This window comes from Physeter macrocephalus, chromosome 7 (assembly GCF_002837175.3).
Source record: "Physeter macrocephalus isolate SW-GA chromosome 7, ASM283717v5, whole genome shotgun sequence".
Classification (NCBI taxonomy): Eukaryota; Metazoa; Chordata; class Mammalia; order Artiodactyla; family Physeteridae; genus Physeter; species Physeter macrocephalus.
The window spans coordinates 149,898,822-149,926,730 of record NC_041220.1 but is presented as its reverse complement, the minus strand read 5'-3'; the positions used below and the strand labels follow the sequence as shown (position 1 = coordinate 149,926,730).

The window sequence follows — 27,909 nt, the reverse complement described above, 5'->3', positions numbered from 1 at the left end:
GCCGCTGAGCCTGCGCGTCCGGAGCCTGTGCTCCGCAACGGGAGAGGCCACAAGAGTGAGAGGCCCGCGTACCGCAAAAAAAAAAATAAAAATAAAAATGGGCAGAAGATCTGAATAGACCTTTTCTGAAGAAGACATACAGATGGCCAACAGGTACTTGAAACGATGCTCAACATCACTAATCATCAAGGAAATGCAAATCAAAACTACGAGATATCGCTTCACACATGTTAGAATGGCTACTTTTGAAAAGACAAAGTGTTGGCGAGGGTGTGGAGAAAAGGGCGCTCTCCTGCACTGTTGGTGGGAATGTAAATTGGTGCAGCCACTATGGAGAACAGTATGGAGGTTCCTCAAAAAAATAAAATAGAACTACCATATGATCCAGCAAACCCACTTCTGGGTATTTATCCAAAGAAAGCAAAAATACTAACTTGGAAAGATATCTGCACTCCTATGTTCGTTGCAGCACTATTTACAATAGCCAAGATATGGAAACAGTCTAGTGTCCATCGATGGATGAGTGGATAAAGAAGATGTGATATATATACAGTGGAATATTATTCAGCCATTAAAAGAAGGAAATCCTGCCATTGGCAACAATGTGGACAGATCTCAAGGGCATTATGCTAAGTGAAGTAAGTCAGACAAAGACAAATACTTTATTTTTCACTTATATGTGAAATCTAAACACCCCCCCGCAAAAAAACCCACAAAAAACAAAAAAGCCAAGCTCATAGTTACTGAGAACAGATTGATGGTTACCAGAGGTGGGTGTTGGGAGTGGGAGAAGAAAAAAAAGAGCCCTGTAAGTCTCACTTCTTTCATGTCTAGGACTCCATAAAAAGAAAAAAACAAACTTCCAGGAAGCCATACCTTCTCTATGAAGCTTCACCCGTGGAATCCAAGTGGATGTTTTCCTCAACATGTCAGAAAGAAACGAAATCTTTCCTTCCTAGGAAAGATAGTCAAACACATCACCAAGAACAGTTTGTCCTTCTTGTCTCTCTTGGGAAAAAGGCTCTTAAAAGTAAGAGACTGGGGCTTCCCTGGTGGCGCAGTGGTTGAGAATCTGCCTGCTAATGCAGGGGACACGGGTTCAAGCCCTGGTCTGGGAGGATCCTACATGCCGCGGAGCAACTAGGCCCGTGAGCCACAACTACTGAGCCTGCGCGTCCGGAGCCTGTGCTCCACAACAAGAGAGGCCGCGATAGTGAGAGGCCCGCGTGCCGCGATGAAGAGTGGCCCCCGCTCGCCGCAACTGGAGAAAGCCCTCGCACAGAAACGAAGACCCAACACGGCCCAAAATAAATAAATTAATTAATAAACAAAGGTAAGAGACTGGACCTTAGAATCTTAGCACAGGTGTTCACACCTGCACTGTGACCAAATGGTGAATTTAATAAATAGGTATTGAGCACTTAAATTGGAAGAAGGAGGAGAAGAAGAGGAGGAGGAGGAGGAGGAAGAAAGAGGGAGTAGCGGGGGGAAGAGGAGAACAGAATGAAGACAGCAGAGATTCCCAGGGAGGAGACCATGGGAAGATGGAGGCAGAGATGCAGAGATTGGAGACATGCGTCTCCAAGCCCAAACCCACCAAGGATTGATGAAAAACACCAAAAACGCAGAGCTGAGACAGAGGCAAGGAACAGAGTCTCCCTCAGAGCCTACAGACGGAACCAACCCTGTTGACTCCTTAATATTGGATATCTGTCCTGCGGAACAGTGTGCCCTTTAAATTTCTGTTGATTTAAGCCACCCAGTTGGCGGTCATTTGTTCCAATAGTGCTAGCAATCTTAATACAACGTGGACTTTGTATTTTCTGTCTTTACCTCCTGCCTCGGCCAGAAGAAGCTAGAACAGCTGTCATCCACATTCACGGTTCCTAAAGCCGTCTCTGTCTTTGGGAAGCTCTCCTGACACCCTCGTGGTCTCCTGGACGTCTTCTCCCCCTCTCCTCACCAGAGAAGAACATCTTGGCTTCCCATCCCCCAAGGCAGTAGTTTTCCAAATGGAAGATTCTATGCATTAATGATCCAGAACATGAACGTGACATCCTTCTACTGAACTCTCGCTCCTGAGGAAAGACTGATCCTACTACTGCATCCTATACTTCCTTGTCTTCTTTGAGAATCAACTTCAGGCCATCAGCAGGCCCAAGTCTTCCTTCTGAGACATCTCAGTCCATATCTCTCAGGCCCTAAGTGTTCTCATCTTTCCCTGGAAAGTTCCAGGCATCACCAACACTGGGTGTAGATGTGTGTGTTGGACCGACTCAGCAAGGCCTTGCATTACCCCAGTGTGCTGGTAGCTGTGCTCTTGTGGAGTTCCCTCTACTTGAGGATGGGCAGGACATAGGACTTCCCTCTAACCAATGGGATATGATGGAGGGGATAGGATGTCACTGCCATGGTTACATTGCATTGGCTTGGATTTTATGTCTTACTAGCAGATCATTTCTGTTGTCTTTTTGGTTTTCATGCTTTGTTGGAATAAACTGCCATGTCGGAAAGATCCCCATGGAAGGAAACTGAAGGCTGCATCTGATCAACAGCCAGCAAGGAGCTGAAGCATTCAGTTCAACAGGCTGCAAAGAACTGAATCCAACCAACAACAACATGAGCTTGGAATCTGATCTTGCCCAGTCACTCAGATTTCAGAAGAGACCCCAGCTCTGGCCAACACCTTCGTTTGAAACCTCATGAGAGATGCTCAAACAGAGAACCCAGTTCAGCTGTACCTGGATTCCTGATCCACAGAAACTGTGATTAAAAAAAAAAAAAATAGATTACTGTAAGCCATTTAGCCATTTGTGATCATTTTTTATGCAGCATTCAATAATGGATGCAAACGTGATAGGTAAAATAAATGGATTTCAAAAGTTGGCCCAATTATAACTCAAGTCTCCCTGGTTGGAGGGATATGGATTTTGAGCTCATCAAACTGGTTATTACTTAGAAATGTTTAGATGGCAAGTGAAGTAAATTCAAGTTCAGTTCACCTAAGGGGAAAAAGGGCTTCATTGGGTCTACGCCCTGAGAGTTCTAGCAGTGGTTGTAACCTCAGAGATGGTGCTCTCGGATCTGAATCATTACCATTAGTCACCGGAAAGGTTGGGTCCATCTTTCTTTCTCTATGTTGACTTTCTTCTCAGAGACGCTGTCTTCATTTGATGGCAAAAAATGGTCACCAGCATTTCCCTGTGACGTCACCATTGAACTCAGAGAAGCGTATTGGCCTGGGGGTGATTTTTTTTGGGCCCAGCTTGGGTCACAGGCCAACTTTGAACCAATTTCCATATCTAGAGGAAAGAGTCCCTTGGATTGGCATGGCCTGGGTTAGGTAGACATTTCTGGATGGGAAAGAGGGATGGGTGAGTCCAGCAGGAATTAGCTTAGGGTAGATTCAGACAAGACAGTTCTCCAAAGGGAAATCGAATGCGGAGCAGGCAAAACTCATTGATGTTCATTGTTATTCCTCATATTCGGGATAGTAACCAGGCAAGAAAGAGTAGTATGGCTTAATGGGATAGGAAGTGAACATGGATGGCACAGCCTTCCCTAGACTGTTTTCTTTTCAGCCAAAAGAAGGACCTAGAGATTTGAAAATGAGAAACCTTGCTTATGAGGTGTTACTGCTGTTTTGTAAGCATCTGGACCTCTGGGTGACATATATATAAAGTGACAGGAACATCCAGCCGTTGAGGAAATTTATGTTGAGACCTGATCCACACTGGGCATCACACTCCAGAGACACTTCTGGGTCTGGAATGTGTTCGCTGATGGCAAAATCAGGGGTAACATACGCTGTAACTCCAGATGGAAAACTTGACCTGACGTGGGACAGACTGGTTAGGACAGGGTGGAACCTGATATGCCCGCCATTTGTTTTAAGAGTTCCAGCTAGGCACTTCCCTGGTGGTCCAGTGGTTGGCACTGCCTGCTTTCACTGCTGGGGGCATGGGTTCAGTCCTTGGTCGGGGGGCTAAGAAACCACAGGCCACTTGGTGCAGCCAAGCCTGCTTTCACTGCTGGGGGCATGGGTTCAGTCCTTGGTCGGGGGGCTAAGAAACCACAGGCCACTTGGTGCAAAAAAAAAAAAAAAAAAAATTCCAGCTAAAGGGTCGGGTTTGCTAAAGGATCCCCCAATTTAGGGAGTGGATCTGACGGAAAGTGAAATTGTATTTGAACGACTTTCAGCCTAAGCCTTTAACGGGAAAAGTTGCAATGGGGGGTGGTGGGCGGCTGTTGGGAAATTGGTCGACAAGTTAGTTCATTTCCTCCGTTCTCTATCAGGGGATTCTGCAAGAAGCACAGGAGGTCATACCCGGCTGCTGCTTGCTTCTCATTGAGCTTTTTTTTTGTGAGGGTTTGACGTGGGTAGCTCCTCAGGATGGTGGTCAGACCTGGTCTTCTGTTCTCCTGCAGCTCTGTAAATCCAAGCAGGCACCACTAGTAACCTTACATCACTGACTTTCTTTGGCTTTGTTTGTTAACGTTTCCTACTCTGTGGGCCCTGACATGAACACATACACAGTTTTTCCTTGGATTCATGCATTCGGTGAATGACTTATCGGGTAGCTTCTAATTGTCAGGCCACTTGGCTGAATGTGGTCCCACCCCTTCTCTTGCAACGACACAGGAGAAGATGGACAACCACCTGGAATCACTATTAAGCATCATCGACGCTATGATGTAGCAAGTTGGGGAGATCTGGAACTATCCAGAGGGACACGGGCTCCAGACTCACAGGGTCAGAATACGCTGAGTAGGAATTGGAAGGACACGTGTTTGACCGAATGGCTGTGGGGAACATGAATCACGTGTTCAAGGATGGAGCCCAGAGGCTGATGTTCATATTGATTCTCTGAGCTGAGCACTGTTTAAAAGACCGCGTGAGTGAATTGGGAGTCTTTGCTCAAGCTTCCGAAGGGCAGCTACTGTGATCAGTTAATTGCACCGCAACGTGCTCTGTCATCAACTGAGCTACCGAGAATATCGAGAGATGTGCTCTTACGAAAATTGAGAAGCCCAGCAAGGACAAGTATTGCGCTAAAAGAGGGCCTCACTGCCTTGCAGAAAACGTGAAGCAGGAGTGGACAGTAGAACTCAGAGGCTGAGTGCCTCTTGCTGCTGCCTCTCTTTGCAAAACACGTCACCCAGTAATTGGCCCATTTTCTGTGGCTGCTGTCACACTACAGTGGCAGGGTTGAATAGCTGCAACACGGGCCATATAGGTTAAAAATCTAAAGTACGTATTATCTTGTCCTTTATAGAAAAAGTTTGCTGACCTTTGATGTAAAGAAATAGCTTCGTGAAGTCATTTGGGAATCTGCTAGTTAACACACAGACATGCAGGACAGAGTCCAGAGGTTCATGCTACAGAGCAGTTGTTCCCACACTAACCAGGAAGTTTTTCACATGCAGATTCCTGGGCTTCATCCAGGCCCCCACTGGCTCACTAACTTGGGCGAGTGGGCCCCAAGAATCTGCATTTTAATGACCCTGAAGACGATGACGACAGATGGGCCCCAAGAATATGCATTGTGGTGACCCCAAAGGTGATGCCGACAAAGATCTTTTCTATAATAGTCATGAACAAGATGTGTTTACATATGATGATAATAATAGTCCTGTTATATCACTGCTTGAATATCATATGTTTCCTGATATGTGAAATTGTATGAATAATAGGCACAGAAAGGACCTCAGAAAATTCGACCCGACGCATTTTTAAACCAAGTGTAAACAAACACTCCTTTCTGCCATTAGGAAAAAAATAGGAAATAATTCAAGAAACCATGGTCCAAATAGCCTACCCTAGGGTAACTTTTGGAAGTGACCTCCTAGGGGACCTAGTTGTAAACTGTATCTGTAGGCAGTTTAATTAACGGACTTGCAACAAGGGTTTATGTGGGTAGATCTTTAAAATCAAATCAGTTTAAATAAAAGACTAACATCCCAGTGGCCAAAGTGAACAACCAACCGATAGATGAATAAATATAGATAATAATCGTAGTAGTAGTAATAATAATAGATGATTCTGGTGGTAGTGATGCTGGTGATGATGCTGAGGATGAGAGCAATGAAAAAGAAGATGGTGATGATAACGCTGATGATGGTAGTGGTGATGGTGATGACGAGATGATGGCAATGAGGTTGATGGGGATGATGGTAGTGATGATGGTGATGATCATAATTTTGATGATACTGATGATGGTGTTGATGATAGCAATGAAGATGGTGATGGTGATGGCGAGATGAGGGTGACGGAGATGATGATACTGTGATGGTGATGATGATGGCAATGAAGAGGTTGATGGTGGGTGATGATGCTGATGATGGTGATGATCATAATTTTGATGATGCTGATGATGGTGTTATTGATAGCAATGAAGATGGTGATGGTGATGATGATGACGAGATGAGGGTGACGGAGGTGATGATACCGTGATGGTGATGATGATGGCAATGAAGAGGTTGATGGTGGTGATGATGCTGATGATGGTGATGATCATAATGTTCAGGATGCTGATGATGGTGTTCATGATAGCAGTGAAGATGATGATTTTGTGTTGATAATTGTGGTGGTCACGGTGATGAGGACTGTGATGATGGAAATGATGATAATGACAGTGAGAGAGGTGAGGAGGGTGTTGATGGTGATGGTAATGAAGATGATAGTAGGTGGCATTCAGTGAGTGAGCTTGTCTAGCAGACACTTTGCACTAAAGCTTGGACATCCTCTATCAGTGAGGACACCTAATCGTGCTCCAAAATACCATGTCACAAATGAGGAAAGTGGAGCCGGGGGTGGTTCCTACTTTTCCTAAGTTGGCCAGTTTGTAAAAGGAAAAAAACCAGAATTTGGCTTTAAGTCTGTCTGACTCTTGCCTGTATAGTTTTCTTAAGAGTAATTAAATGTGCTTTAATAAAAGAAAACACGGTTTCACCTATTAATATCAGCAAAGATGTAATAAAACAATATTCTATGCCAAAAGTAATGTGTATGCATGACTTTTTTTTGTTGATTTACAATCTTGTGTTACTTTCAGGTATACAGCAAAGTGATTCCACTTTATATATTTCAGATTCTTTTCCATTATAGGTTATTACAAGATGTTGAATATAGTTCCCTGTGCTATACAATAGGTCCTTGTTGTTTATCTGTTTTATGTATAGTAGTTTGTATCTGTTAATCCCAAACTCCTAGTTTATCCCTCCCACCTTTCCCCTTTGGTAACCATAAGTTCATTTTCTATGTCTGAGTCTGTTTATGTTTTGTAAATAAGTTCATTTGTACAGTTTTTTAGATTCCACATATAATTGATGTCATATAATATTTGTCTTTCTCTGTCTGACTTACGACACTTAGTATGATCATTTCTAGGTCCATCTATGTTGCTGCCAATGGCAATATTTCATTCTTCTTGATGCCCGAGTAATATTCCAGTGTTTGTGTGTATGTGTGTATATATCACATCTTCTTAAACCAATCGTCTGTTGATGGGCACTTGGGTTGTTTCCATGTCTTGGCTATTGTAAAAAGTGCTGCTATGGACATTGGGGTACATATATCTTTTCGAACTAGAGTTTTCCTCTTTTCTGTATATACAAGCCCAGGAGTGGGATTGCTGGATCATATGGTAGTTCTATTTTTAGTTTTTTAGTTTTCCACGGTGGCTGCACCAATTTACATTCTCACCAACAGTGTAGGAGGGTTCCCTTTTCTCCACACCGTCTCCAGCATTTATTGTTTGTAGTCTTTCTGGCCGTTCTGACCAGTGTGAGGTAGTACCTCATTGCAGTTTTGATTTGCATTTCTCTAATAATCAGCAATGTTGAACATCTTTTCATGTGCCTGTTGGCCATCTGTATGTCTCCTTTGGAAAAATGTTTACTTGGGTCTTCTGCCCACTTCTTTTTTTTACTGGTTTTTTTTCAATATTGAGTTGTGTGAGCTGTTTGTATATCTTGGACATTAACCCCTTGTTGGTTGCATCGTTTGCAAATATTTTCTCCCATTCCGTAGGTTGTCTTCTTCTTTTGTTGATGATTTCCTTTGCTGTGCAAAAGCTTTTAAGTTTGATTAGGTCTCATTTGTTCATTTATGCTCTTATTACCTTTGTCTTGGGAAACTGATACAAGAAAACATTGCTATGATTTATGTCAGAGGATGTTTCGCCTGTGTTCTCTTTTAAGAGTTTTATGGTGTATGCATGACTTTTCTTGGTAGGCGTTTTTGTAAATTGGTATATGCAAAAGCATGGTTTTTGGAAAAGCAACATAGCAGTATGTGTGAAAAGAATAAAAATGTCCGTAACTTTTGAACCAGTAGCTCTGCCTCAAGCAATCCATTTTAACAAAATAATTTTTTTGAATGCTCCTAGGGATTTATGGCTAAGAATTTACATTTATGATCGGGGAAATAAAAGATAAATAAAACAGGTGAGGGGTGATTTATGATATATTCATGGAATGAAGTACCGTAGCCTGCTTTCATTTATTGCATGTAAGTACATGCTTACGAATAATATCTAAAGTACGGGGGCAAGTTGGCTATAACCAGAGTCGAGGGCAGAGAGCGGAACCAGTCTGCCTTGAATTCTTCTTCCTTTTGGACCACAGCTTGTGCATCCAGGCTCTGTAGCATGGATGTGTCTGGAGCCCATCAGGGCCCTTCTGTGGCTAGCACATCCGGCCAGGGAGCCTAACCAGCATATGCCTGCCCTGGCACCAGCAAATCCAGAACTTAGCAGGTGATGGATGGAAGCTATGGAAAATGGAAGGTGGTAGCTGGGGACACACCCACTCCTGACAGAGGATTCTCCTTAGAACTCCTTGACCGTGAAGGAACAAGGAGCTGAGGTCTGTGTTCAGAACCTGCCTCAGGCGTGGGTAGCTGCATGTCCTGAGACACACCATGGACAAATTACAGACCCATTCCGTCATTTTTCCATGACCTCTAACATGCATAATCCACGGCTCAATCAGTAATACCATCTTTAGGTTCTAAATGGTTAGATGATTAAATAATAGATGTCAGACTTGGACGTGCAAGCTTTAGGAGTGAACCCAGGGCTGGTGTGTCGGATACAGGGTTGCTATGAGGATAAGAGGATATTCAACGGGCACTGTTCTTTCACGTTTTAGAGATCCCTGCATCCTCTGTACCCGGGTTAATGTGTGGTGCACGCGAGATGTGACTGTATAAATGTATGTCTCCCATTTCATCTACAGCCCTCTGCACGGGGGCCGCATCAGTAAGGTGAGACTATCTCAGTGTGGAATAGGAGCGTGACCTCACTTTGCTCTTTGTGGAACACAGTCTTGTCATCTTTGCAAGAATTCTTCATGTAACTTCATCGCAGAACACTGAACAACAGCATCAAAAAACCCAACATGTGCAGAGTATATATATGTAGGTCTTATATTTTTAGCAAGTCCATATTCCTCATGGATAAATGCATACATTCCTAAAACGTTAGTGGTGGCAAAGTGATTATGATCTCAGCGTTCAGCCACTGTTTCTCCCACCATTGGCACTTCTCAGCCTCAGCACTACTGACATCCTCTGTCGTGAGCGGCTGTCCTGTGCAATGTGCATGTTCAGGGGTCTCCCTGGTGCCCACCTGCTGGAGTGCTTGGGAAACGCTGAAGACAGAGAACAGTGTGATCCGTCAGATAAATTCCCGCAGAGGCAGATTGCAGCCACCTTGCAGTAGATTTCCAGCTGGGCAGTGAAGGGGGGAGAGAGCCCAACGTTGCCTGACCTCGTGCGCAAGTGCCGGGCACTACAGCAGGCGTGTTTCACGTATGATCTCCTTTATCCTCTTTGGGCATTGTCTTGTTGACAGCCAGAGTCCCGTGAAGGAACGTTTTTAAGCAGTCAGATGACAGACTCTGATTTGCATTTGGAGATTAATTACTCAGGCGGCCCGTTCTTTGTTCACTCATTCATCTTGGCCTCAGCTGACATCTAGATGGTGTCATTTGATGTATTCTGCAGAGAGGTGATCTGTCCCATCGTTGTCTTGGCCTGATGCCTGAATTTCTGACCATGAAAGACTTACTTGTTTCCATTGTGGCACCTCATTTCCGAGGACCATCAGAGAAGTGAGAAGGGATTAGATCACCCATCCAGCAAGTTGACGGATGGGTTAATTTATCTGATGATTAGTTTGCTGAGCTTCTTTATCCAGACACAGAGCATTTAGAGGAGGAGAGAGTGCATACAAGAAAAATAGGAGACTGTTGTCTCAATTACTTTTTATTTTTAATTTTGGCATAGAAAAGTCTATTGGTAGATATTATATTTGGTTGCTTCTGCTTCCCAAGTTAGGTTATAAAAATTTTTTTGTGCTGCTGTCTATATCGAGCAGTGTAGCAAGATTCGAAGGGAATATCTATAGGTACATTTAAAAATAAAAGATCAATCTTTCATCCTTGGTAGAAAAAATAATCTATTTACTATTGCATGGAACATAAAGAAGAATTTAGCTGTTGCCATTAGGAAGTGATAGAGAATTACCCAAGAGCTCCTTCCTCTATGCCATGATTATAGCTAGAAGGAAACATCAAAAAGAAATACTTTGGCCCTTTTATATACAACTGGTACAAAAATGTCCCCGTATCAGAATACTCCAAAGAATGTACCATACAGACAGTCTTCCACCATCATTAACAAAATTAGTCAGTGGTCATTATCATGGGATTTGTGGTACATTTTATATTGTTCTTGATTAGACTCAGAAACGAACAATAAGGCCTAATTGATGAAAGACAGCCTGTGATTTTGTGCTTTTAATATAATGGCCTCTGGCCAAATACGGACAAAGGGAAGAGGAATTGATTTGTTACTTTAGATTTGTTACTCCCATCCTGCTGGAAAATAGTGATGATTTACAGTTTTAATATATTTTTCATGCACAATTAACATCATTCTTGCCAGATTTACAGAAGAGCCAGGAGAGTGGAGCTGCAGTGATTTATTAGGAGTGCATGAAACAGAATTAATGCCACCAGCAGCAGAGTTGAGTGGGAAAAAGCTGGGGCACAAAATCTTAAAAATGAAAAGAAAGCTTGGTTGCAAAAACACGTCTGCTTTAGGTAAGTGTCTGGCCTTAGTGAATACCTCTTTTAACAAGAGCAGCAATAGTGAATTCACACTAAGTGCTTTTCTCCATTTCAGAAGGTTTCTTGTGGAATTTCAATATGGTAAAATATAATGACACTGTTGTATGAGGGACTGAGGCAAAATCCACTTATAAGATGGACATTTCTAGAAACAAACGTGGCATGGGGAATCTTGTAAAGATTAGGAAGCTTTTTTCACAATTGGTATAGAAATTGAATACCATACATTTGATAGTCAAATAGGCTTTTTTTAATTGAAGTATATTTGATTTACAATATTGTGTTAGTTTCAGGTGTACAGCAAAGTGATTCAGCTTTATATATATATAAAGCTGTGTGTGTGTGTGTGTACTTTTTTCACATTTTTTCCATTATAGGCTATTACAAGATATTGAGTAGAATTCCCCATGCTATACAGTAGGTCCTTGTTGTTTATCTATTATATATAGTGATGTGTATCTGTTAATCCCAAACTCGTAATTTATCCCTCCCCCATTTGATAACCATACATTTGCTTTCTACGTCTGTGAGTCTCTTTCTGTTTTGTATATAGACTCATTTGTATTATATTTTAGATTCCATGTAGAAGTGATATCATATAATATTTGTCTTTCTCTGTCTGACTTACTTCACTTAGTGTGATCATCTCTAGGTCCACCCATGTTGCTGCAAATGGCATTATTTCATTCTTTTTTATGGCTGAGTAGTATTCCACTGTATGTATGTACCACATCTTCTGTATCCATTCCTCTGACGATGGACATTTACTTTGCTTCTGTGTCTTGGCCATTGTAAATGGTGCTGCTGTGAACCTAGGGGTGCATATGTATCTTTTTGGATTAGAGTTTTGTCTGGATATGTGCCCAGGAGTGGGATTGCTGGATTATATGATAATTCTATTTTTAGTTTTCTGAGGAACCTCCGTACTGTTTTCTATGTCTGTGAGTATATTTCTGTTTTGTAAATAAGTTCATTTGTATCATGTTTTTAGATTTCACATGAATGATATCATATAATATTTGTCTTTGTCTGACTTAGTATCTCTAGGTCCATCCATGTTGCTGCAAATGGCATTATTTCATTTTTGATGGCTGAGTAATATTCCATGGTATACAGGCCACATGCTATTCATCCATTCAAGTGTTGATGAGCACTTGGGTTCCTTCCCCAAATAGGATTTTTTAAACATTTTAGTATTGAAAAATTGTCAGTCTTGGGTGTTTGTGTATGATTTTGTTTTACATTTGCTTTGTGGGGTTTTTTTGGGGGGCAGGGAACTCTTTCATTGGATCTTGAAATGTTAACATACATTTTTGCCGCAAAGTACTCCACACAGACAGATTTCTTCAGTTTTTAACCCACCCTTGATGGAGACCCAGGAAGCAAGCAGAGTTCTCTTTTCAGGCACAGAGATGCAACTCCTACACTTGCCGTCTGTCATCTTTTAATGGAAAGAGAGAAATGTTGCAAAAAATAAGGACAAGGTAAAGACCTTGCTAAAAAGCAGTCTGCTCCCTGTGAATGGAATGTTTTGCAGGCATGAGTATACTTAGGGATGCCTGTTGGTCTGTGTAGCTTGTAAATGTAGACAGGCAGCGTCACACATCAATAAGTGGATTCAACGAAGCTTTTTTCCAAAATGCCTTCTCTGCCTCTCTGACTTCAAAGCTACTTCCTGTCTGTATGGGAGGTTATCTGCCCTTTGAATTGTTCTCCATCCTTTCCTGTTTTCATTAGGTGACCTGCTTCCCTTCTAAACGGACAAGTAATGCTCTGCCAGCAGGCAAGGGTTGTATTCATCCCTATAAGTCTTTGAAGTGGCTAATGACTGAGGCATACAAAGTATAACTGATGCAAATTATCTGTTAAATTTGACATAAATTTCTGCGTAAATATCAGACCCATGTTTTCTTTTTGTGTCTGGAAGGAGGACTTGAGTTTTCTCTGCAGCTGTTGTACTTCACGGAATCATTTCCTCTTCCCTCCCGTAAAACCCCGTGAGCTGCGGACAGGGTGAAATGCCTACCCACGCAGTGCCGGAATGTTTGCGCATTGTCCTAATCTTCCTGGGAGAAAGCACGGCGATAGGTAGCAAATGCTAGGCATGTGTGCCAGGAATACATTGCACGACAAGGAATTTTATTCTCAGGAGGTCAATGGACATGTGCAGAACCATGCCGGTATATGGGATTTTCATTGCCAAGTGCTTAGGATAGCAAAAAGAAAAATAAAATGGATGCAATAGTTTTTAACAGTCTAGAATTTGTTATGTAATTATAGATACAATATAAGCATGGAATACAAGCCATTAAAATTGCATTATAGGATAATATTTAGTGATAGGGGAAATATTCAGAGTGTATTGTTAGGTAAAAGCATCTTAATAGTATTATTTTCTATTGCACTTGCAGTCTTTTTAAGTTCCCCTGTATAATCTACTCCAGGGCTTCTCAGTTTTATTTCTTATTATGACAAGAATCGAAAACGATGACAGGGTGGCACATTATGTATTGAGAATATTTACAGTAGTGTAAACGGGAGAGGCTGCCAGGGGTAGGAGGAGCCTGCCAGGCGGCTGTGTATCCTTCAGGCCACACCTGCCTTCAGGACCCCAATTCTTGGTTCTCCAGCTAAGACATACAGGGCACCAGGCACACAGGTGAGCATGGTCTGGTTTAAAAGGTCAACCGTCGATAGTTTTCTACAGTACAAATATCTTCCTCCAGTTCCCTCCCATCATGACCCCTATTTCTGATGCCCTTTGTTGAAACAAAAATGAATAGTTTCGATTTAGTGACGAATCCTTGACCTTTTTTTTCTCCCTTACCTCTTTTTCGAAGTAGGACACGTTGAAGAAATCCTGATCTCCCCGAAGATCACAAAATTGTTTTCCTGCATAATTTTCTAGGAGTGTTAGGGTTTGTCCATGCCTTTTTTTATATTAATTTTTATTGGGGTATATAGTTGCTTTATAATCTTGTGTTACTTTCTACTGTATAGCAAAATGAATCACCTATACATATACATGTATCCCCTCTTTTTTGGATTTCCTTCCCATTTAGGTCACCTCAGAGCATTAAGTAGAGAGTTCCCTGTGTTATACAGTATGTTCTCATTAGTTATCTATTTTATACATAGTATCAATAGTGCATATGTGTCAATCCCAATCTCCCAATTCCTCCCCCTGATCCATGCATTTTTAATCTAAACAGAATTTGTATGTATGGTGTGAGGTAGGGATTCAGTGTTATTTTCCTCCAAATCGTGAACCAGTGTTTTCAACATATAAGGTAAACAATGTATCCCTTCCCAATGATTTGTGGTGTCAGCCTGGGTCCTGATAGGGAAAGATGACCCACATACAAAGGAGTATATTAAAAGATGGGGGCAGGATATAGGGAAACCAGCACAGGGTCATGCGGTAACCCTGAAATAGCTATAGTAGGGAGCCCTGATGTGAAGTTACAAATACCCATTGAGGTTGTGCTAGGCATACCTGCCAGGAGGTCTTCCATTTATAGGGTACTCTCTCCTTCTGCCCTGAACCCTGTGGGTTCAGGGCAGAGAGCCCTGTGGAGCTGAGAGAGAATAAATTTCAAAAAAAGAGCCTGCCAAAAATAACCCAATAAAAACTAACGTCCACCATATATACATAGGGCAACCTATGGGTTTTGTATTTGGTCCCATCCATCAGTCAGTTCCTGCAGTAGAGCAAGATGTGAATCAAATAGAATAATCTATTTTTTCTTCTTTAATGTTCTCTTTCCTCTTTGTAAGATGTTTATTCTTTCACATACAATTGAAGATCAATGTGTCAAATTCTGCAAACTTCTGTCTTTGTTGTGAGCTGTATTGAATTGAAAGATTAGTTTAAGAACAGATACCTTTCCAAATTCATGTAGTCCCATCCATAAACTGGCATAGTTCACTACTGATTGAATTCTAACTTTAGCTTTATTAAAATTATATGTTAGGCAATTTATTTTCTTGGTAAATATTACCTTATTTTCCATGTCATTTCCTGCTCCTGGTATAAAAGAATGTCTTGACTTTGGGGACGTTGATTGTATATTGAGCAGTCTTTTTGGATTGTCTACTGTTTGTAGTGCCTTAGCTATTAAAGTGCGTGATTTCCAAAACAGTGATCAAACTATCCACAAATAACGACCATTTTCTCCCTTCCTTTTGAATATTTATACTTTTGTTGCCTTTATTCCTGTGTCATTGCATTGACCCTGGACACCCAGTGTTGTATTGAACTACATTAGTGCAAACTTATATCCCTGTTCATGATTTTATAGGAAATGAGTCTAACACTCTTTGATAACTAAATGTGATTTTTGGCTAGAGATGTTTTACAAATGGCTGTTATCAGATAAAAGAAATTACCTTTGATTTCCAGTTTTCTATTAAGTTGAAAAATTTTTTTTTAAGTATAAATAGGTAGTGAATGTTGTAAACACATCTTGGCATCTCTGCAGTTGATTACATGATTTCTCTCTTCTTTTTTTTCCTCTTCACCTGATTTAATAATATATTTCTTTTATATTAGTGCATTTTGGGAACAACCCCATTTTGATCATAATGCAAACTTTTAAAAAATTGCCAGCACTCTCTTAAATTTGGTTTGTTAATATTTCATTTAGGATGTTTACATCAGTACATTCATAAGTGAATTTGATTTATAATATTATTTGAATTTAATTTGATTTTGTTGACTGAAAAAACAATGCCCAACCTAAAAGTTAAGAGTTTTGTTTTATTCGGTGGACTTTCTGAGGACTTCAAGCCCCGGAGACAGTGTCTCAGGTAGCTCTGAGGGACTGCTTCGAAGAGGTAGGGAGGAGCCTGGATGCAGAGGAGTTTTTGCAACAAAATCCAGGTAGTTGGAACATCAAAAGATTACTGTTAATTAAAGAAAACCAGACATCTCAAGTTAATGAATTTAGCACTTTTCTATGTATGGGGCGAGGCAAGAGTCTGGACTCATTGAAAGCATTCCTTTGATCTGCACGTCAGCTACCTGGGGCGAGCATCATGTTCTTTCCCATCCTGAGTCCCCTCAGGGCTCAACTTTGGCCGGGGGGTGGGGGAGTGGGGCTGTGCTGTAGTGGCTGAGGGCTTGATGACTACAGTACCCCACGTTTACTGATATGGCAGGTGACATTTTTCATCCACACTTTCTAGACTTGGTTTTCTGATCTCGCACAGTCCTTGTTTGCTTTCGATACCTAAGTTAAACTAACCTTACGAAAATATTTGACTGCTTCCTTTCATTTTATATTGTCTGAACAAAATGTCAATAGAAAGGCATACTAGAAATTGCCTGAACATTATCTTGGCTGGTGAGTTTTATGTGGGAGATTGTTTTTATTCACTTCATGTTATTATTTACTTCATGTTATTAATAGTCTTTAGCTAGTTTATTTAAATCTATTGGTCTGTAAGTTTTATTAGTATGTTCTCAAACATCTATTTAAATTTAGGTTTTTTAGCAGGATTTCTTATATTATTAAAGTTTTCTTTGTTTGTATTTTTACTTTATTTAGGATTACTTACACTGATTTCCCCGTACATTCATTTATTTTCATTATTTCTTGATTTTCCTCGAATAGTGTTACCAGATGTTCACTTATGTTACGAAGCTTTTCAATAAATTACGTTTCATTTTCATAATTAACTGTTTTCTTGTTCCCTATTTCACAGATTTCTACTCATCTCTGTCAGACATGATTTTGTTATTCACTTGGTGTTTATTCTTTTACTGTCATTCTAGTTTTTTATTTGCCTCCATGGCTCATTTATTTCCAGTCTTCCTTGTTATCTTGTAAATGTATTTGATTATGAGTGGAACATTTTGTAAACATTCTGTGTGTGCTTGAAAGCCACACACATACACACATACTCACATACACCGTGCTATACACATGCATATGCATATTTACAAATAAGTGTCTGCGTGTGTGTTTTGAGCGGCGTAGATTTCCATATATATCTATCAGATAACGTTTTCTCTCCTAATTTGATCGGTTCCAAGAAGGTGCTGTTTTAATTTCTTGTAATATTTTATTTTTCTTACATTTCTTTTATCTTAAATGTTATGTATTATATAATAATATTATACATTAATATATAATAATATAATAATATACACTAATATATGTTATATGCAATATATAATATAATATTAAATGTAATATCTATAAATAAATATATAATTAAATTATTATATACTATATAGATAGATTATAGATTACATATATAACTATGTATAGTGTATAATTATCATAATATTACAAATATATTTAAATAATATATAAATATGTTATTTAACGATATACCTTACATATACTTCATATACATGTATAATATATATTATTTACTTTTTTTTTTTTTTTTTTTTTGCTGTACGCGGGCCTCTCACTGTTTTGGCCTCTCCCATTGCAGAGCACAGGCTTTGGACGCGCAGGCTCAGTGGCCATGGCTCACGGGCCCAGCCGCTCCGCAACATGTGAGATCTTCCTGGACCGGGGCACGAACCCGTGTCCCCTGCATCGGCAGGTGGACTCTTAACCACTGCGCCAGCAGGGAAGCCCTATATTATTTACTTTTCTACACAGTTTCAGGCTTTATTATGAGGGACTTACATAAATATGTTATTTACATCTTTTCTCTCATCTGCTCCTTCCCCAGCATTTAATATCCCATCATGACATTTATGATTTTTTTATCTGATACTAAATTTGCATCCCAGATATTTTTTCAGTGAATTTATCTTATACTCTATCTTTTTAGTCTCTTCTATCTCGTTTACGTAGCCCTCGGTTTTAAATATAGCTACTGTCAACAATAGGTTGATAAAACTGCTTGTATTCTTAATGTATCAGTTTATCCCACTTATATTTTTGCAGTGACAGTTCTTCTAGAGCTTATAATCATGTCATTTTTTTGTTTAGTCTGTTTACCACGCTTGCTTGATTTTCATTTATTTTCTTTGCTTTTCCTAACTTGCATTGTACAACTCTGAGTTTCTATTGCTAACTTCATTGTTATACTGTTTTTTTCCTCTGTCTTATAGGGTGGATTCATCAAGTTTTCCTCTCCTTACTTGAAAGTTGTAGTGTGCAATTAGATTTTAACCTAACACCTATAACTATTCTTAGTATTACCTATCAAACGTTTCAGTATTCATAATTTTCCCCAGAACAAGATACAGACTTACTATGTTCTTTGCCTGGCTCTCCTCAATCCCCTGCACCGCCAACCATGCTGGATGCTAAGGGAATTTTGGCTCTAAGTGACTGTTTTCTGAGGCTACTAATGCTCTATGTTTACCTTTATTATAATGCTTTGTTCTGGACCCATGTCTCTCTTTGCAGAAATAAATCGTTCCAAGAGTATTTTCAAGAAGGCTTAAGGCAGTAAATTTTATAAGACTTTTGCAAATTTTGTTTTCCTTTTCATTTAAAAGATGGTTTCACTGGATATAAAATCCTAGGCTTCCTTCCTCTCCCTTTAACTTGTAGAAAGTAATATTCCACTTAGATCCTGTGTTGCCGTTTCTATCCTGCGTTGGTGTGAAAATGCCCGTATTACTGTGATTTCTCTTCATTTGCACATTATTTGCTGTTTTTCTCACTGGAAGCTTGAAACCTATTTCGTGTGTCCTTAATGTTACTAAAAATTATGGTAATTGGTCCAGAAGTTGATTTTTCGGTTTGATTTTTAAAATAAGCTCGTTCTTTAACTTGCGAGTTTTCAGTCCTAAGCCTTACACATTTTTCTTTACTGCATGGAAAGTCTCAGCCTGTTATTCCTTTTCTTTCTTTTTTTTTTTTTTTTGGTCTTTTTTTATTGAGGTAAAATTCATGTAAACATTAAATAAGTCAGTTTAATCATTTAAAAAGTGTACAGTTGAGTGTTGGCCGTTATTTCTTTTTTTTTTTTTTTTTTTTTTTTTGTCGTACGCGGGCCTCCCTCTGCTGGGGCCTCTCCTGTTGCGGAGCACAGGCTCCGGACGCGCAGGCTCAGCGGCCATGGCTCACGGGCCCAGCCGCTCCGCGGCACGTGGGATCCTCCCGGACCGGGGCGCGAACCCGGTTCCCCTGCATCGGCAGGCGGACGCGCAACCACTGCGCCACCAGGGGAGCCCCCGTTGTTTCTAATAGAATTCCTCTCAGCCTTTTAATCTGTGTTGCTGTCTTTTTATGAATGTCCTCTTAGATGATGTGTATATTTGTCTTCCATATCTTGGCATATAAGGGATTTTTTTTCCTGTTTCTCCATCCCAGATGTCTTCTGGGAAAATAACTTTACCTTTTGGCTCACACATGTATTCACTGGCTGATTTCGCTGAATTCTTTCATTTCAGCCAGTTCTTTGACAGTTTCAGTTCCACCATCTTACTTTTCTTGCCCGGTGTCTCTTTTGACCCCCTTCATAACTGTTCCTGTTTCTGTTACCATTCACTGGGGGGTATTTAATATACTTTTAGTGAATGCCTTATATTTATTCCGGTCATCCATCTTTGTAATAAATAGATGATCCTATTTGTTTGTCATGTTTGTGCTGCTGACTGGCTCCACAGTATTTCCTATGAGTTTATCATGTATTTCCTTGGGGCGAGCAGATACCTTGGTGGGTAATTTATATACACTGACTACTGAAAAGCCCTGCTCTTGATTTAATGCCTCTGGGTATACTGGAGAAGGGAGAGGGGGGTTCCCCTAGGAGGGCCTCTGGAATCCTTGTTCTGGCTCCTGAACCAAGGACTTTGTACTCTTTTCTGCCATCTCCCCTCTCCCATCTGCAGGCAGGTTCTTCTCTGAGAAACCCACAAAGTTGAGTCGTAAATATGCAGCCTGCTGCACGGAGGGCATGGGGAGAGAATGCTCCAGTGTTTCACTAGCGTGTTGTTTTAATTGCCATCGGGGCCGGATTACGTCTCGGAGACAGAGTTTTGGGTGAAGTAGAAAGACATAGTTTTATTGCTTTGCCAGGCAAAGGGGGCCACAGTGGACTAACGCCCTCAGGACTGTGTGTCCCACCCTGGAGGGTGTCGTGAGAAGTCTTAACTGTGTTCAAGGAGCAGGGCGTGGTCAGCTTGTGGACACTCTTCTGATTGGTTGGTGGTGAGGTCATCGGGAGTCGGCATCATCAACCTTCTGGTTCCAACCGGTCTGGGGTCTGTGTGCTGGTGGGCAGCATGTAGTTAACTTCTCCCACCCGGTGGGGGTTTCAGTAGCTGCAAAAGAGCTCAAAGGACGTGGCTCGGAATATGATCTGTAACCCTGAGGAAGAAATAAAGGTCCTTGACTTTGTTGAATGGCTAAAGTATTACTCTCTTGTCTTGCTTGACTGTTTTCCTATCTTTCTGCATCTTCTCACTTCTCTGATTAAATGTATTCTTTGACTAAAGTTTTTCTACAGACAAAAGACAGGTGAAGGACACACGTGGGGGTCTATTCTAGGAGGGCCTTGTAGGGTCCTGCTCGGTTACAACTCCAGTGGGAAACCAGATGTCTACTGAGTTCCCGGGAGCCTTGGGACCTTTGGTTTTCCCAGGTCTCCCCCATGAATTTCCTGATTCAGGATCCTGATGAGAGGAAAAGCCATGCTCCCTACACCCAGCGAGAAGGAAAGATGAACACACAATCCAAAAGCTCACCCATCTTTCTCACCTTGGGCGGCTCAGGTCCTAGGCACCCCTTTCATCTCACCACAGAACGCAACTGCTATTTATTTCTCCAAGCGTTTCTCAATTTTGGTAGTGATCTCAGAAGAGGTAAAGAGTTGGATCACAGAAACAGAGAAAGGAATTGAGGTGGCTTCTTCAGAAGATGGAGTGGAAAATTCTGTGACTGAAGGGGTTTTGAAGAGTGGTTTTGCTCTTTCTGTAAATAAAAAGCAGCAGTTTCCAGATGTCTTAAAAAAAAAAAAAAGAATTGATTCTGGCTCCAAGAAGATTCTCTCGCAACATCTTGTTGCATCTCCATCTGTTGTTGTTAACTTGTGGGCCAACAGACCTACAAAAGTCTGGGGCTTTTGGATTACCAACAGTTTTCATTGCATTAGAACCTGACATGCCTGTCTTATGTCAGGTTGTGTTTTTTTGTTTTTTTGTTTGTTTGTTTTTTTGCGGTACGCGGGCCTCTCACTGCTGTGGCCTCTCCCGCTGCGGAGCACAGGCTCCGGACGCGCAGGCTCAGCGGCCACGGCTCACGGGCCCAGCCGCTCCGCGGCACGTGGGATCCTCCCGGACCGGGGCACGAACCCGCGTCCCCTGCATCGGCAGGCGGACTCTCAACCACTCCGCCACCAGGGAAGCCCCAGGTTGTGTTTTTATCGTTACCCTACTATTGGTGTCTGCATATCCTGCACTTAATGACCTGATGACCATCACGAAGACCTGAATTGAGACAAACAATGTAGTGGGCTTTAGTCGTAGGATAATTACCACAGAAAGCATTTTGAATATTCTAGAATATTATACGTTGAAACCCAGGCGGTGCTTTACAGTAAGATTTCTCCTACCTGAAACCCTTAGGGTAATACGCTTTTTATTTCAATTAGGTTTTTTTTTTTTTTAGAGGCCTTAGCCCTTTAAACAGGATTTTCCCTGGAATGTAGACTTTGGATGAAGCTTTTTGTAATTCATTGAAAGATACATTCATGCGTCCTTAGACAGAAGTGAGAAGATAGAAGACCCAGACTTGTTGACTGAGGTTTGGCATCATAGATATTATTTACTGTGAGTGATGCCTGCGGGACCAACTGTATTGTCTGAAGTTCCTTGGGCATGTGTTACATGACATCAGACAATTGCAGATTTGTCATTCTCATGCCTGCTTTGTATTTGTTTTCTTTCTTCTTCTTTGCATTCATACGCTTCACCAGCGTCCCACTTGAAATAGAATAAAGAGGGACTTCCCTAGTGGTCCAGTGGTAAAGAATCCGCCTTCCAAGGCAGGGGACGTGGGTTCGATCCCTGGTCAGGGAACTAAGATCCCACATGCCGCGGGGCAACTGAGCCCGTGCGCCGCAACTACTGAGCCTGCACGCCTCTACTGGAGAGCCCGCGTGCCGCAAACTACAGAGCCCACGCGCCCTGGAGCCCACACGCCACAACTAGAGAGAAGCCCACGCACCGCAACTTAGATCCCACCTGCCGCAACTAAGACCCGACGCAGCCAAAAAAAAAAAAAAAATGTGCAGGGGAAATGCGGTGAGCGAGTCCGATTTTGAATACCCTTGCTCTTCTGAGGCCCGGAATTCAGCATGTGAGATGCCTTCTGAAAACCTCAGTTATCTGATGGTAAAGGGAAGCTAAAAATTGTGCCTACCTCACAGGGCTTTTATAAGGATTCCCGAGATAATTTGTGCAGATTTGTAGCCCAGCGCCTGACTGACTCATGGGAGGTTTTTAATTAATGCCAGCAGTTACTCATTTTTTAAAAATTTGATAGAAATATAGTTGATTTCCAATGTGCTAATTTTGCTGTACAGCCAAGTGATTCAGTTATGCATATATATATTCTTTTTCGTATTCTTGTCCATGATGGTTTATCACAGGATAGTGAACATAGTTTCCTGTGCTATGCAGTAGGTTCTTGTTGTTTATCCATCTTATATATACTAGTTTGCATCTGCCAGAAGTTACTAATTTTATTAGCAACGATGAGCCTTACGATGACTTGACTACGCTACTAAGGAACTCACCCGCTCCCATACTGTTCTTTCATTCAGCTGACTCTCAGATTTTTTTCTTGTGCTCCAAGTAAGTGCCAGGCGTTGTGCTGGGGGCTGGGTGAGTGAAGGCAACTAAAACAGTGTTTGCAATCAAAGTGCCCATCTTTTTGTGGACTGGCCTTTCTCTGTCCTGCTCAGAGATGCCCGTTTGTACTCTAGATGCTGATTCCTGCCTCTGTTCTGTATAGTGAAGCTTAGGTAGCAACTTTGCAAATCAGTAACAGGATACGATGCATATATTTTTTTTTTTCCTGGGGATTAATTAACTGCTCTCCTCTTTACTTAGGGCTGTTTCTGGAGTGTCGCTGTCTTCATAATACATATGCCAGCCCTACCAATGGTAACATAAATACAGACGGTCCCGACGTGACAATGGGTGAACATGAAAAAAAATTTTGGAGTTTCTGCTAGTGTGAAAGCGATCTTCATTCAGTAGAAACCATACTTTGCAAAACAATTTTGGACTTTCTGATAATGTGAAAGCGATCTTCATTCAGTAGAAACCATAGTTTGCAAAAAAAATTTGGGACTTTCTGATAGTGTGAAGGTGATCTGCATTCAGTAGAAATCATACTTTGCATGTTGGGTTTTCCCAGACTATCACTGTGCAGTCTGGCGCTCTCTCGTGTTGCTGGGCAGTGGTGGTGAGCTGTCAGCCATGTGGTCACGAGGGTAAACAAGAGATACACTGACAACCCTTCTAGACCCATCCAACAATCCTGTTTTCCACTTTCAGCACAGTATGCCCTGAATTACATGAGATAGTGAACACTTTCTTGTAAAGTGGGCTCTGTGTTGGTTGATTTTCCCAAACGTAGGCTCATGTGAGTGTTGTGGACGCATTTAAGGTAGGCTGTTCTAAGCCATGATGTTGGGCAGCTTAGGTGTATTCAATGCATTTTCGACTTCTGACGTTTTCAGCTGACGGTGGGTTGATTGGGATGTAACCCCATCATAAGTTGAGGCAGATCTGTATAACGGTGCCCTGATTGTATCTTACAGAGGTCACATTTTCATAACTTTGCAAGCCCTGAAAAAGCAGTGTACAGAATTAAAATTTATGGCCATTTGTAGATGCTGAAAATTTTTGCAAAAAAAAAAAAAAGCACATTTACAACATGTGTCAAAACTATGTAAGGTTTGGCAACTCTGGGCCAGTGGTTGACTGGGGATGAGGAGGGGGTGTTTCCTTCAGAGGCAGCATTCCCTTTGCCACATAGCTACACTCCCCACCACTCCCTAATGTGTTCCCAACACTCAGGTTGAATGTGTGTTGCCTGATTTTTTTCTCCTTAATTCTTACCTGACTCTTGTATTTCTTGTGAAAATATCTCTGAATTTGTTTTTCTCATATGGCTGTTTTGCACTAAAAAAAAAAATCAGTAATTCAACACCAAGTATTGACTCAAAAATTTTCATATCCACCAGCTCACTTCACTGAGTACAACATTTCTCTTGATATTTTCATCGAGACCTAACGTATGTATATAATTATCCAAGTAGACACTGAATATGGTTAAGATCCCTATCTTCCTATATCTTCTGTCTGTGAGCTACTTTATTCATAAGCATAGCCATTCAGTTAATCATTCACCAAATATTTATTGAGCACCTACTATGAGCATGGCACTTTCCTAGGTAGTAAAATAATAGACTATAGTGGACAGTGTCTTTCCCCTTCTGGAATTTAAATGAATAAAGAAAAGAACATGTAGTATTTTCAATAGCGATTCATGCTATGGAGGAAAATAATGCAGATTAAACGAGGCGGCATAACACGATTGGGCTGACACGTTGTTGCTTTAAGCGCAGAGGTTGGTGGATGCCACCCCGAGAGGTCTGAAGGAAGTGAGGGAAGAGCTTTCTGGAAGTAGGGAACAGCATGTGCCAAGTCCCTGAAGAGCAACAGAACGTGATGTGTTCAAGGACTATCACAGGGACCATGTGGCTGGAGCTGCAGGATTAAGGCGGAGCGGTGGAGATGAGAGTAGACAGATGCCTGCCATCAGACCGTGCACGACCTTGCAAGCCACTGAAAGGGCTTTAGTTTTCCAGTGATGGGGATGGGAAGCCTCAGCGGATCTCTGAGGAGAAGAGTGACAAGCTATGACTTACATTTTTCTTGGAGCTCCGTGAGTTCTGGTTGGAAAATGAGCTCTCAGGAGGTGTGGGCACACGTAGGGAGACCACTTAGGTGGACCTTGTCATAATGCAGTCAAGAGATGATGGAGGTAGAGAGCTGCCAGGTGAAGTGTTCGGATTCTGGGAGTGTTTCCAAGGAAGAACCAATAGATTGATGATGGATGTGAGATGAGAGACAAGTCAAGGCTGACTCTAGGTCCTCTGTCCAGAGTAACTGAAAGGATGGGGTTGGCATTTCCTGAGGACAGGGAGATTGTAGGAGGGGCAGTGTAGAAATAAGGGGATTGATCGGGTACAGATCAAGGACAACCACAAGAGGTGTCTGAGTGGTACCTGGCTGTCGGGGTGCGGACGGGCAGCAAGAGGCATAGGCTGGAGATGCTCATTGAGGAGACGCCAGAAAGTAGATGGGATTTAACGTTATGAGACCGAATCACATTTTCAAGAGAAATGAGTGTAGAGAAGCAAGTGTGGTCAAAGAAAAGAAAAGAGGAAGAGAAGAAAGGAAGACGAGGGAGAGAAAGAGACACATGGAGTGACACTGCATTAACCCCAAACCAACAGCCCAGTTATTTGCAGTATGAGTGGTTTATTTCCTTTCTGTGCATGCCACCCCCGTGGCGGGTTGGTGTCAGCCCTGCTCCCCTTCCACGTTGTCCTCATTCCAGAATCCAAGGTGGGGGAACCGCCCAAATCCAGGAAACTGCACTCGTGGCAGAGGGGAAACGTGCAACCATCCTTCAGGCCTCTGCCTCGGTGTGGGGTGTGCCATGTCCACGCCTGTGAGGTTGCTCAGACCGCACGCCCCTCCTCTGGGGAGGTTCTGCAAGGAGCCCGGCAGTGGATGTTGATTGAGACGGGGACAACAGATTAGATTCCGGCGGGCATGCAATGATGCAATGCCTGCGGTGTTTTAGGGGAAAAAAAAAAAAAAAAAAAAAAAAGGATTGACTGTGCTAAGTGCTGCTGATGGGTATAAAGGTTTGAGGGTCAGAACTGACTGATCGCTGAGCCTGTTGCTTGAAGGTCATGGTGACCTGGCAGGAGCTATGTCATCGATTTGTCAGGCCTAAGGTGTCTTTGAAGGGGTGAGCAAAGAGTAGAGAACAGAAACTGAAAGCGATCCGTTCAAGCGATTGTGCCGTAAATGGCGGCAGAGAGATGGGCCCATCAATAGCTGTAGGGAAGGTGGGTTGGAGGAGGGGAGATTTTCAAAGGTGAAAAAGGCTAGAGCACGTTTGTGTGATCGAGTAAAGAGAGGAGGTTAAGATACAGGATGAAAGAGACAACTGCAGGGTGACGTCACTGAGGTCGATGGGTTGGATGCTTCCGTGGAGTGGGGAGCTCGGAAAGAAGGGACCTTTCTGTGCATGCCTGGGAAGGCAGGGGAGTCTTGGTTGAGATGCAGGAGGTTGGGCTGGCAGGAGATGGGAGAAGTGTTCTTCTGCTTTCTCAGATCTTCAGCTGAGAGTGAGGCTGTGGAGGAGCTGGTGAAGAGGGTATAGAAGAGTCCTCTAGGAGATGGGTTGATAGAGCGCACCGTGACAGGCTCTGGAACGTGCCTTGAGATGAGGTCTTTCTCCAGCCACATCCTCCTCCTCAGGTGCCGGGGAGGCAGGAGCTGGATGGAGCCAGCAACCGGAGATGCTTTGAGAGCCATCCAGAAGGATGGATCAGTAAGCCTAACCAAGATGTGGGCAGAGACTCGAGGCAGGTAGGGGAGGGGAAAGGCTAGGGTTCTTCTTTTCGTGTTGGTTACTTATGTATTTGTTTAATTATTTATATTGGCGTATAGTTGAGTTACAATATTACATTAGTTCCAGGTGTACAGCTTAATGACTCAATACTTTTGTAGATTACATTCCATTTAAATTATTATAAAATATTGACTAGATTCCCTATGTTGTATAATCCATTCTTGTATCTATTTTATAGGGAGTAGTTTGTATCTCTTAGTCCCCCTACACCTATCTGACTCCCTTCCCTTCTCTCTCCCTCCTGGTAACCACTAGTTTGTTCTCTGTGTCTGTGAGTCTTTTTCTGTTTTGACACATACCTTTGTTTGTTTCATTGTTTCGATTCCACCTAGAAATGATAACAGAGTATTTGCTTTCTCCGTCTGACTTATTTCACTAAGCCTGATACGCTCTAGGTCCATCCACACCGTTGCCAATGGCACACTCTCAGGAAGGGGTAGGGTTGGGAGGTGTGGAACGCAGGTGAGCTTCTCAGAGCGACTGACTGATGCTCTTAAACTGATACGTTAGTGCGGTTGTTGGGGTAGAAACGTCCTCGTAAAATAACAGAGAAAAGTCGTGGTGTTGTTATGTGGAAAAGCCAACGCCACAAAATTACACCAAAAGGTACTAAGAAACAAATGCATTTGGTCCATTAAACCACAGTTATAATGTGGAAACACACACACAGCTAGAACAATGAAGCGTGCTAACTGTAGTACTCACAGCCCCAGAATCTGGACAACTTGGCATTTAGGAAGGCTTGATCAATATTTGGTGAAGGAGAGTGAGTGTGTGAATCCAACTTCTGTTCTTTCGTAGTGTTTATTAACTTCTTTATTACTTGTGTAAAAATAACCCTAACTCAACGAGCAAACAGACAAGGTGAAACTGGTAGGGGATGGTGGGACCACCCTACTGTAGGCCCTGTTCTACATCCTAACAGCTTACAGGAAGCCACTGGACATCTCACCCAGGTGGCGTGCCTTGGGGCGGGGAGGTCGCATGGTCAGATGTGCGTGATGCAGGAGCGATTCTGAGCGTTGCCTGGAACCATTCTGACGAATTCCAAAATGCCTTCCTTGGCCTCCTAGCCTCCCCGCTTCTCCAAGCATTTCTCTCGCTACGGGGACCGTCCATCTCTGTG

General features: G+C 42.1%; 1 protein-coding gene across 4 annotated transcripts in view; it reads left to right on the top strand.

Moving 5' to 3' along the window:
- Positions 1-27,909, top strand: part of NLGN4X (neuroligin 4 X-linked) — a 271,406-nt gene that overhangs the window by 13,101 nt on the left and 230,396 nt on the right. The window contains exons 2-3 of one of the 4 annotated variants that reach the window (XM_055085770.1): positions 9,804-9,814; positions 10,223-10,253. The exons of the other annotated variants lie outside the window; for them this stretch is intronic. Coding sequence (XP_054941745.1) covers positions 9,804-9,814; positions 10,223-10,253 — 42 coding nt within the window. The remainder of the gene's footprint in view (positions 1-9,803; positions 9,815-10,222; positions 10,254-27,909) is intronic. 4 annotated transcript variants of the gene reach the window in all.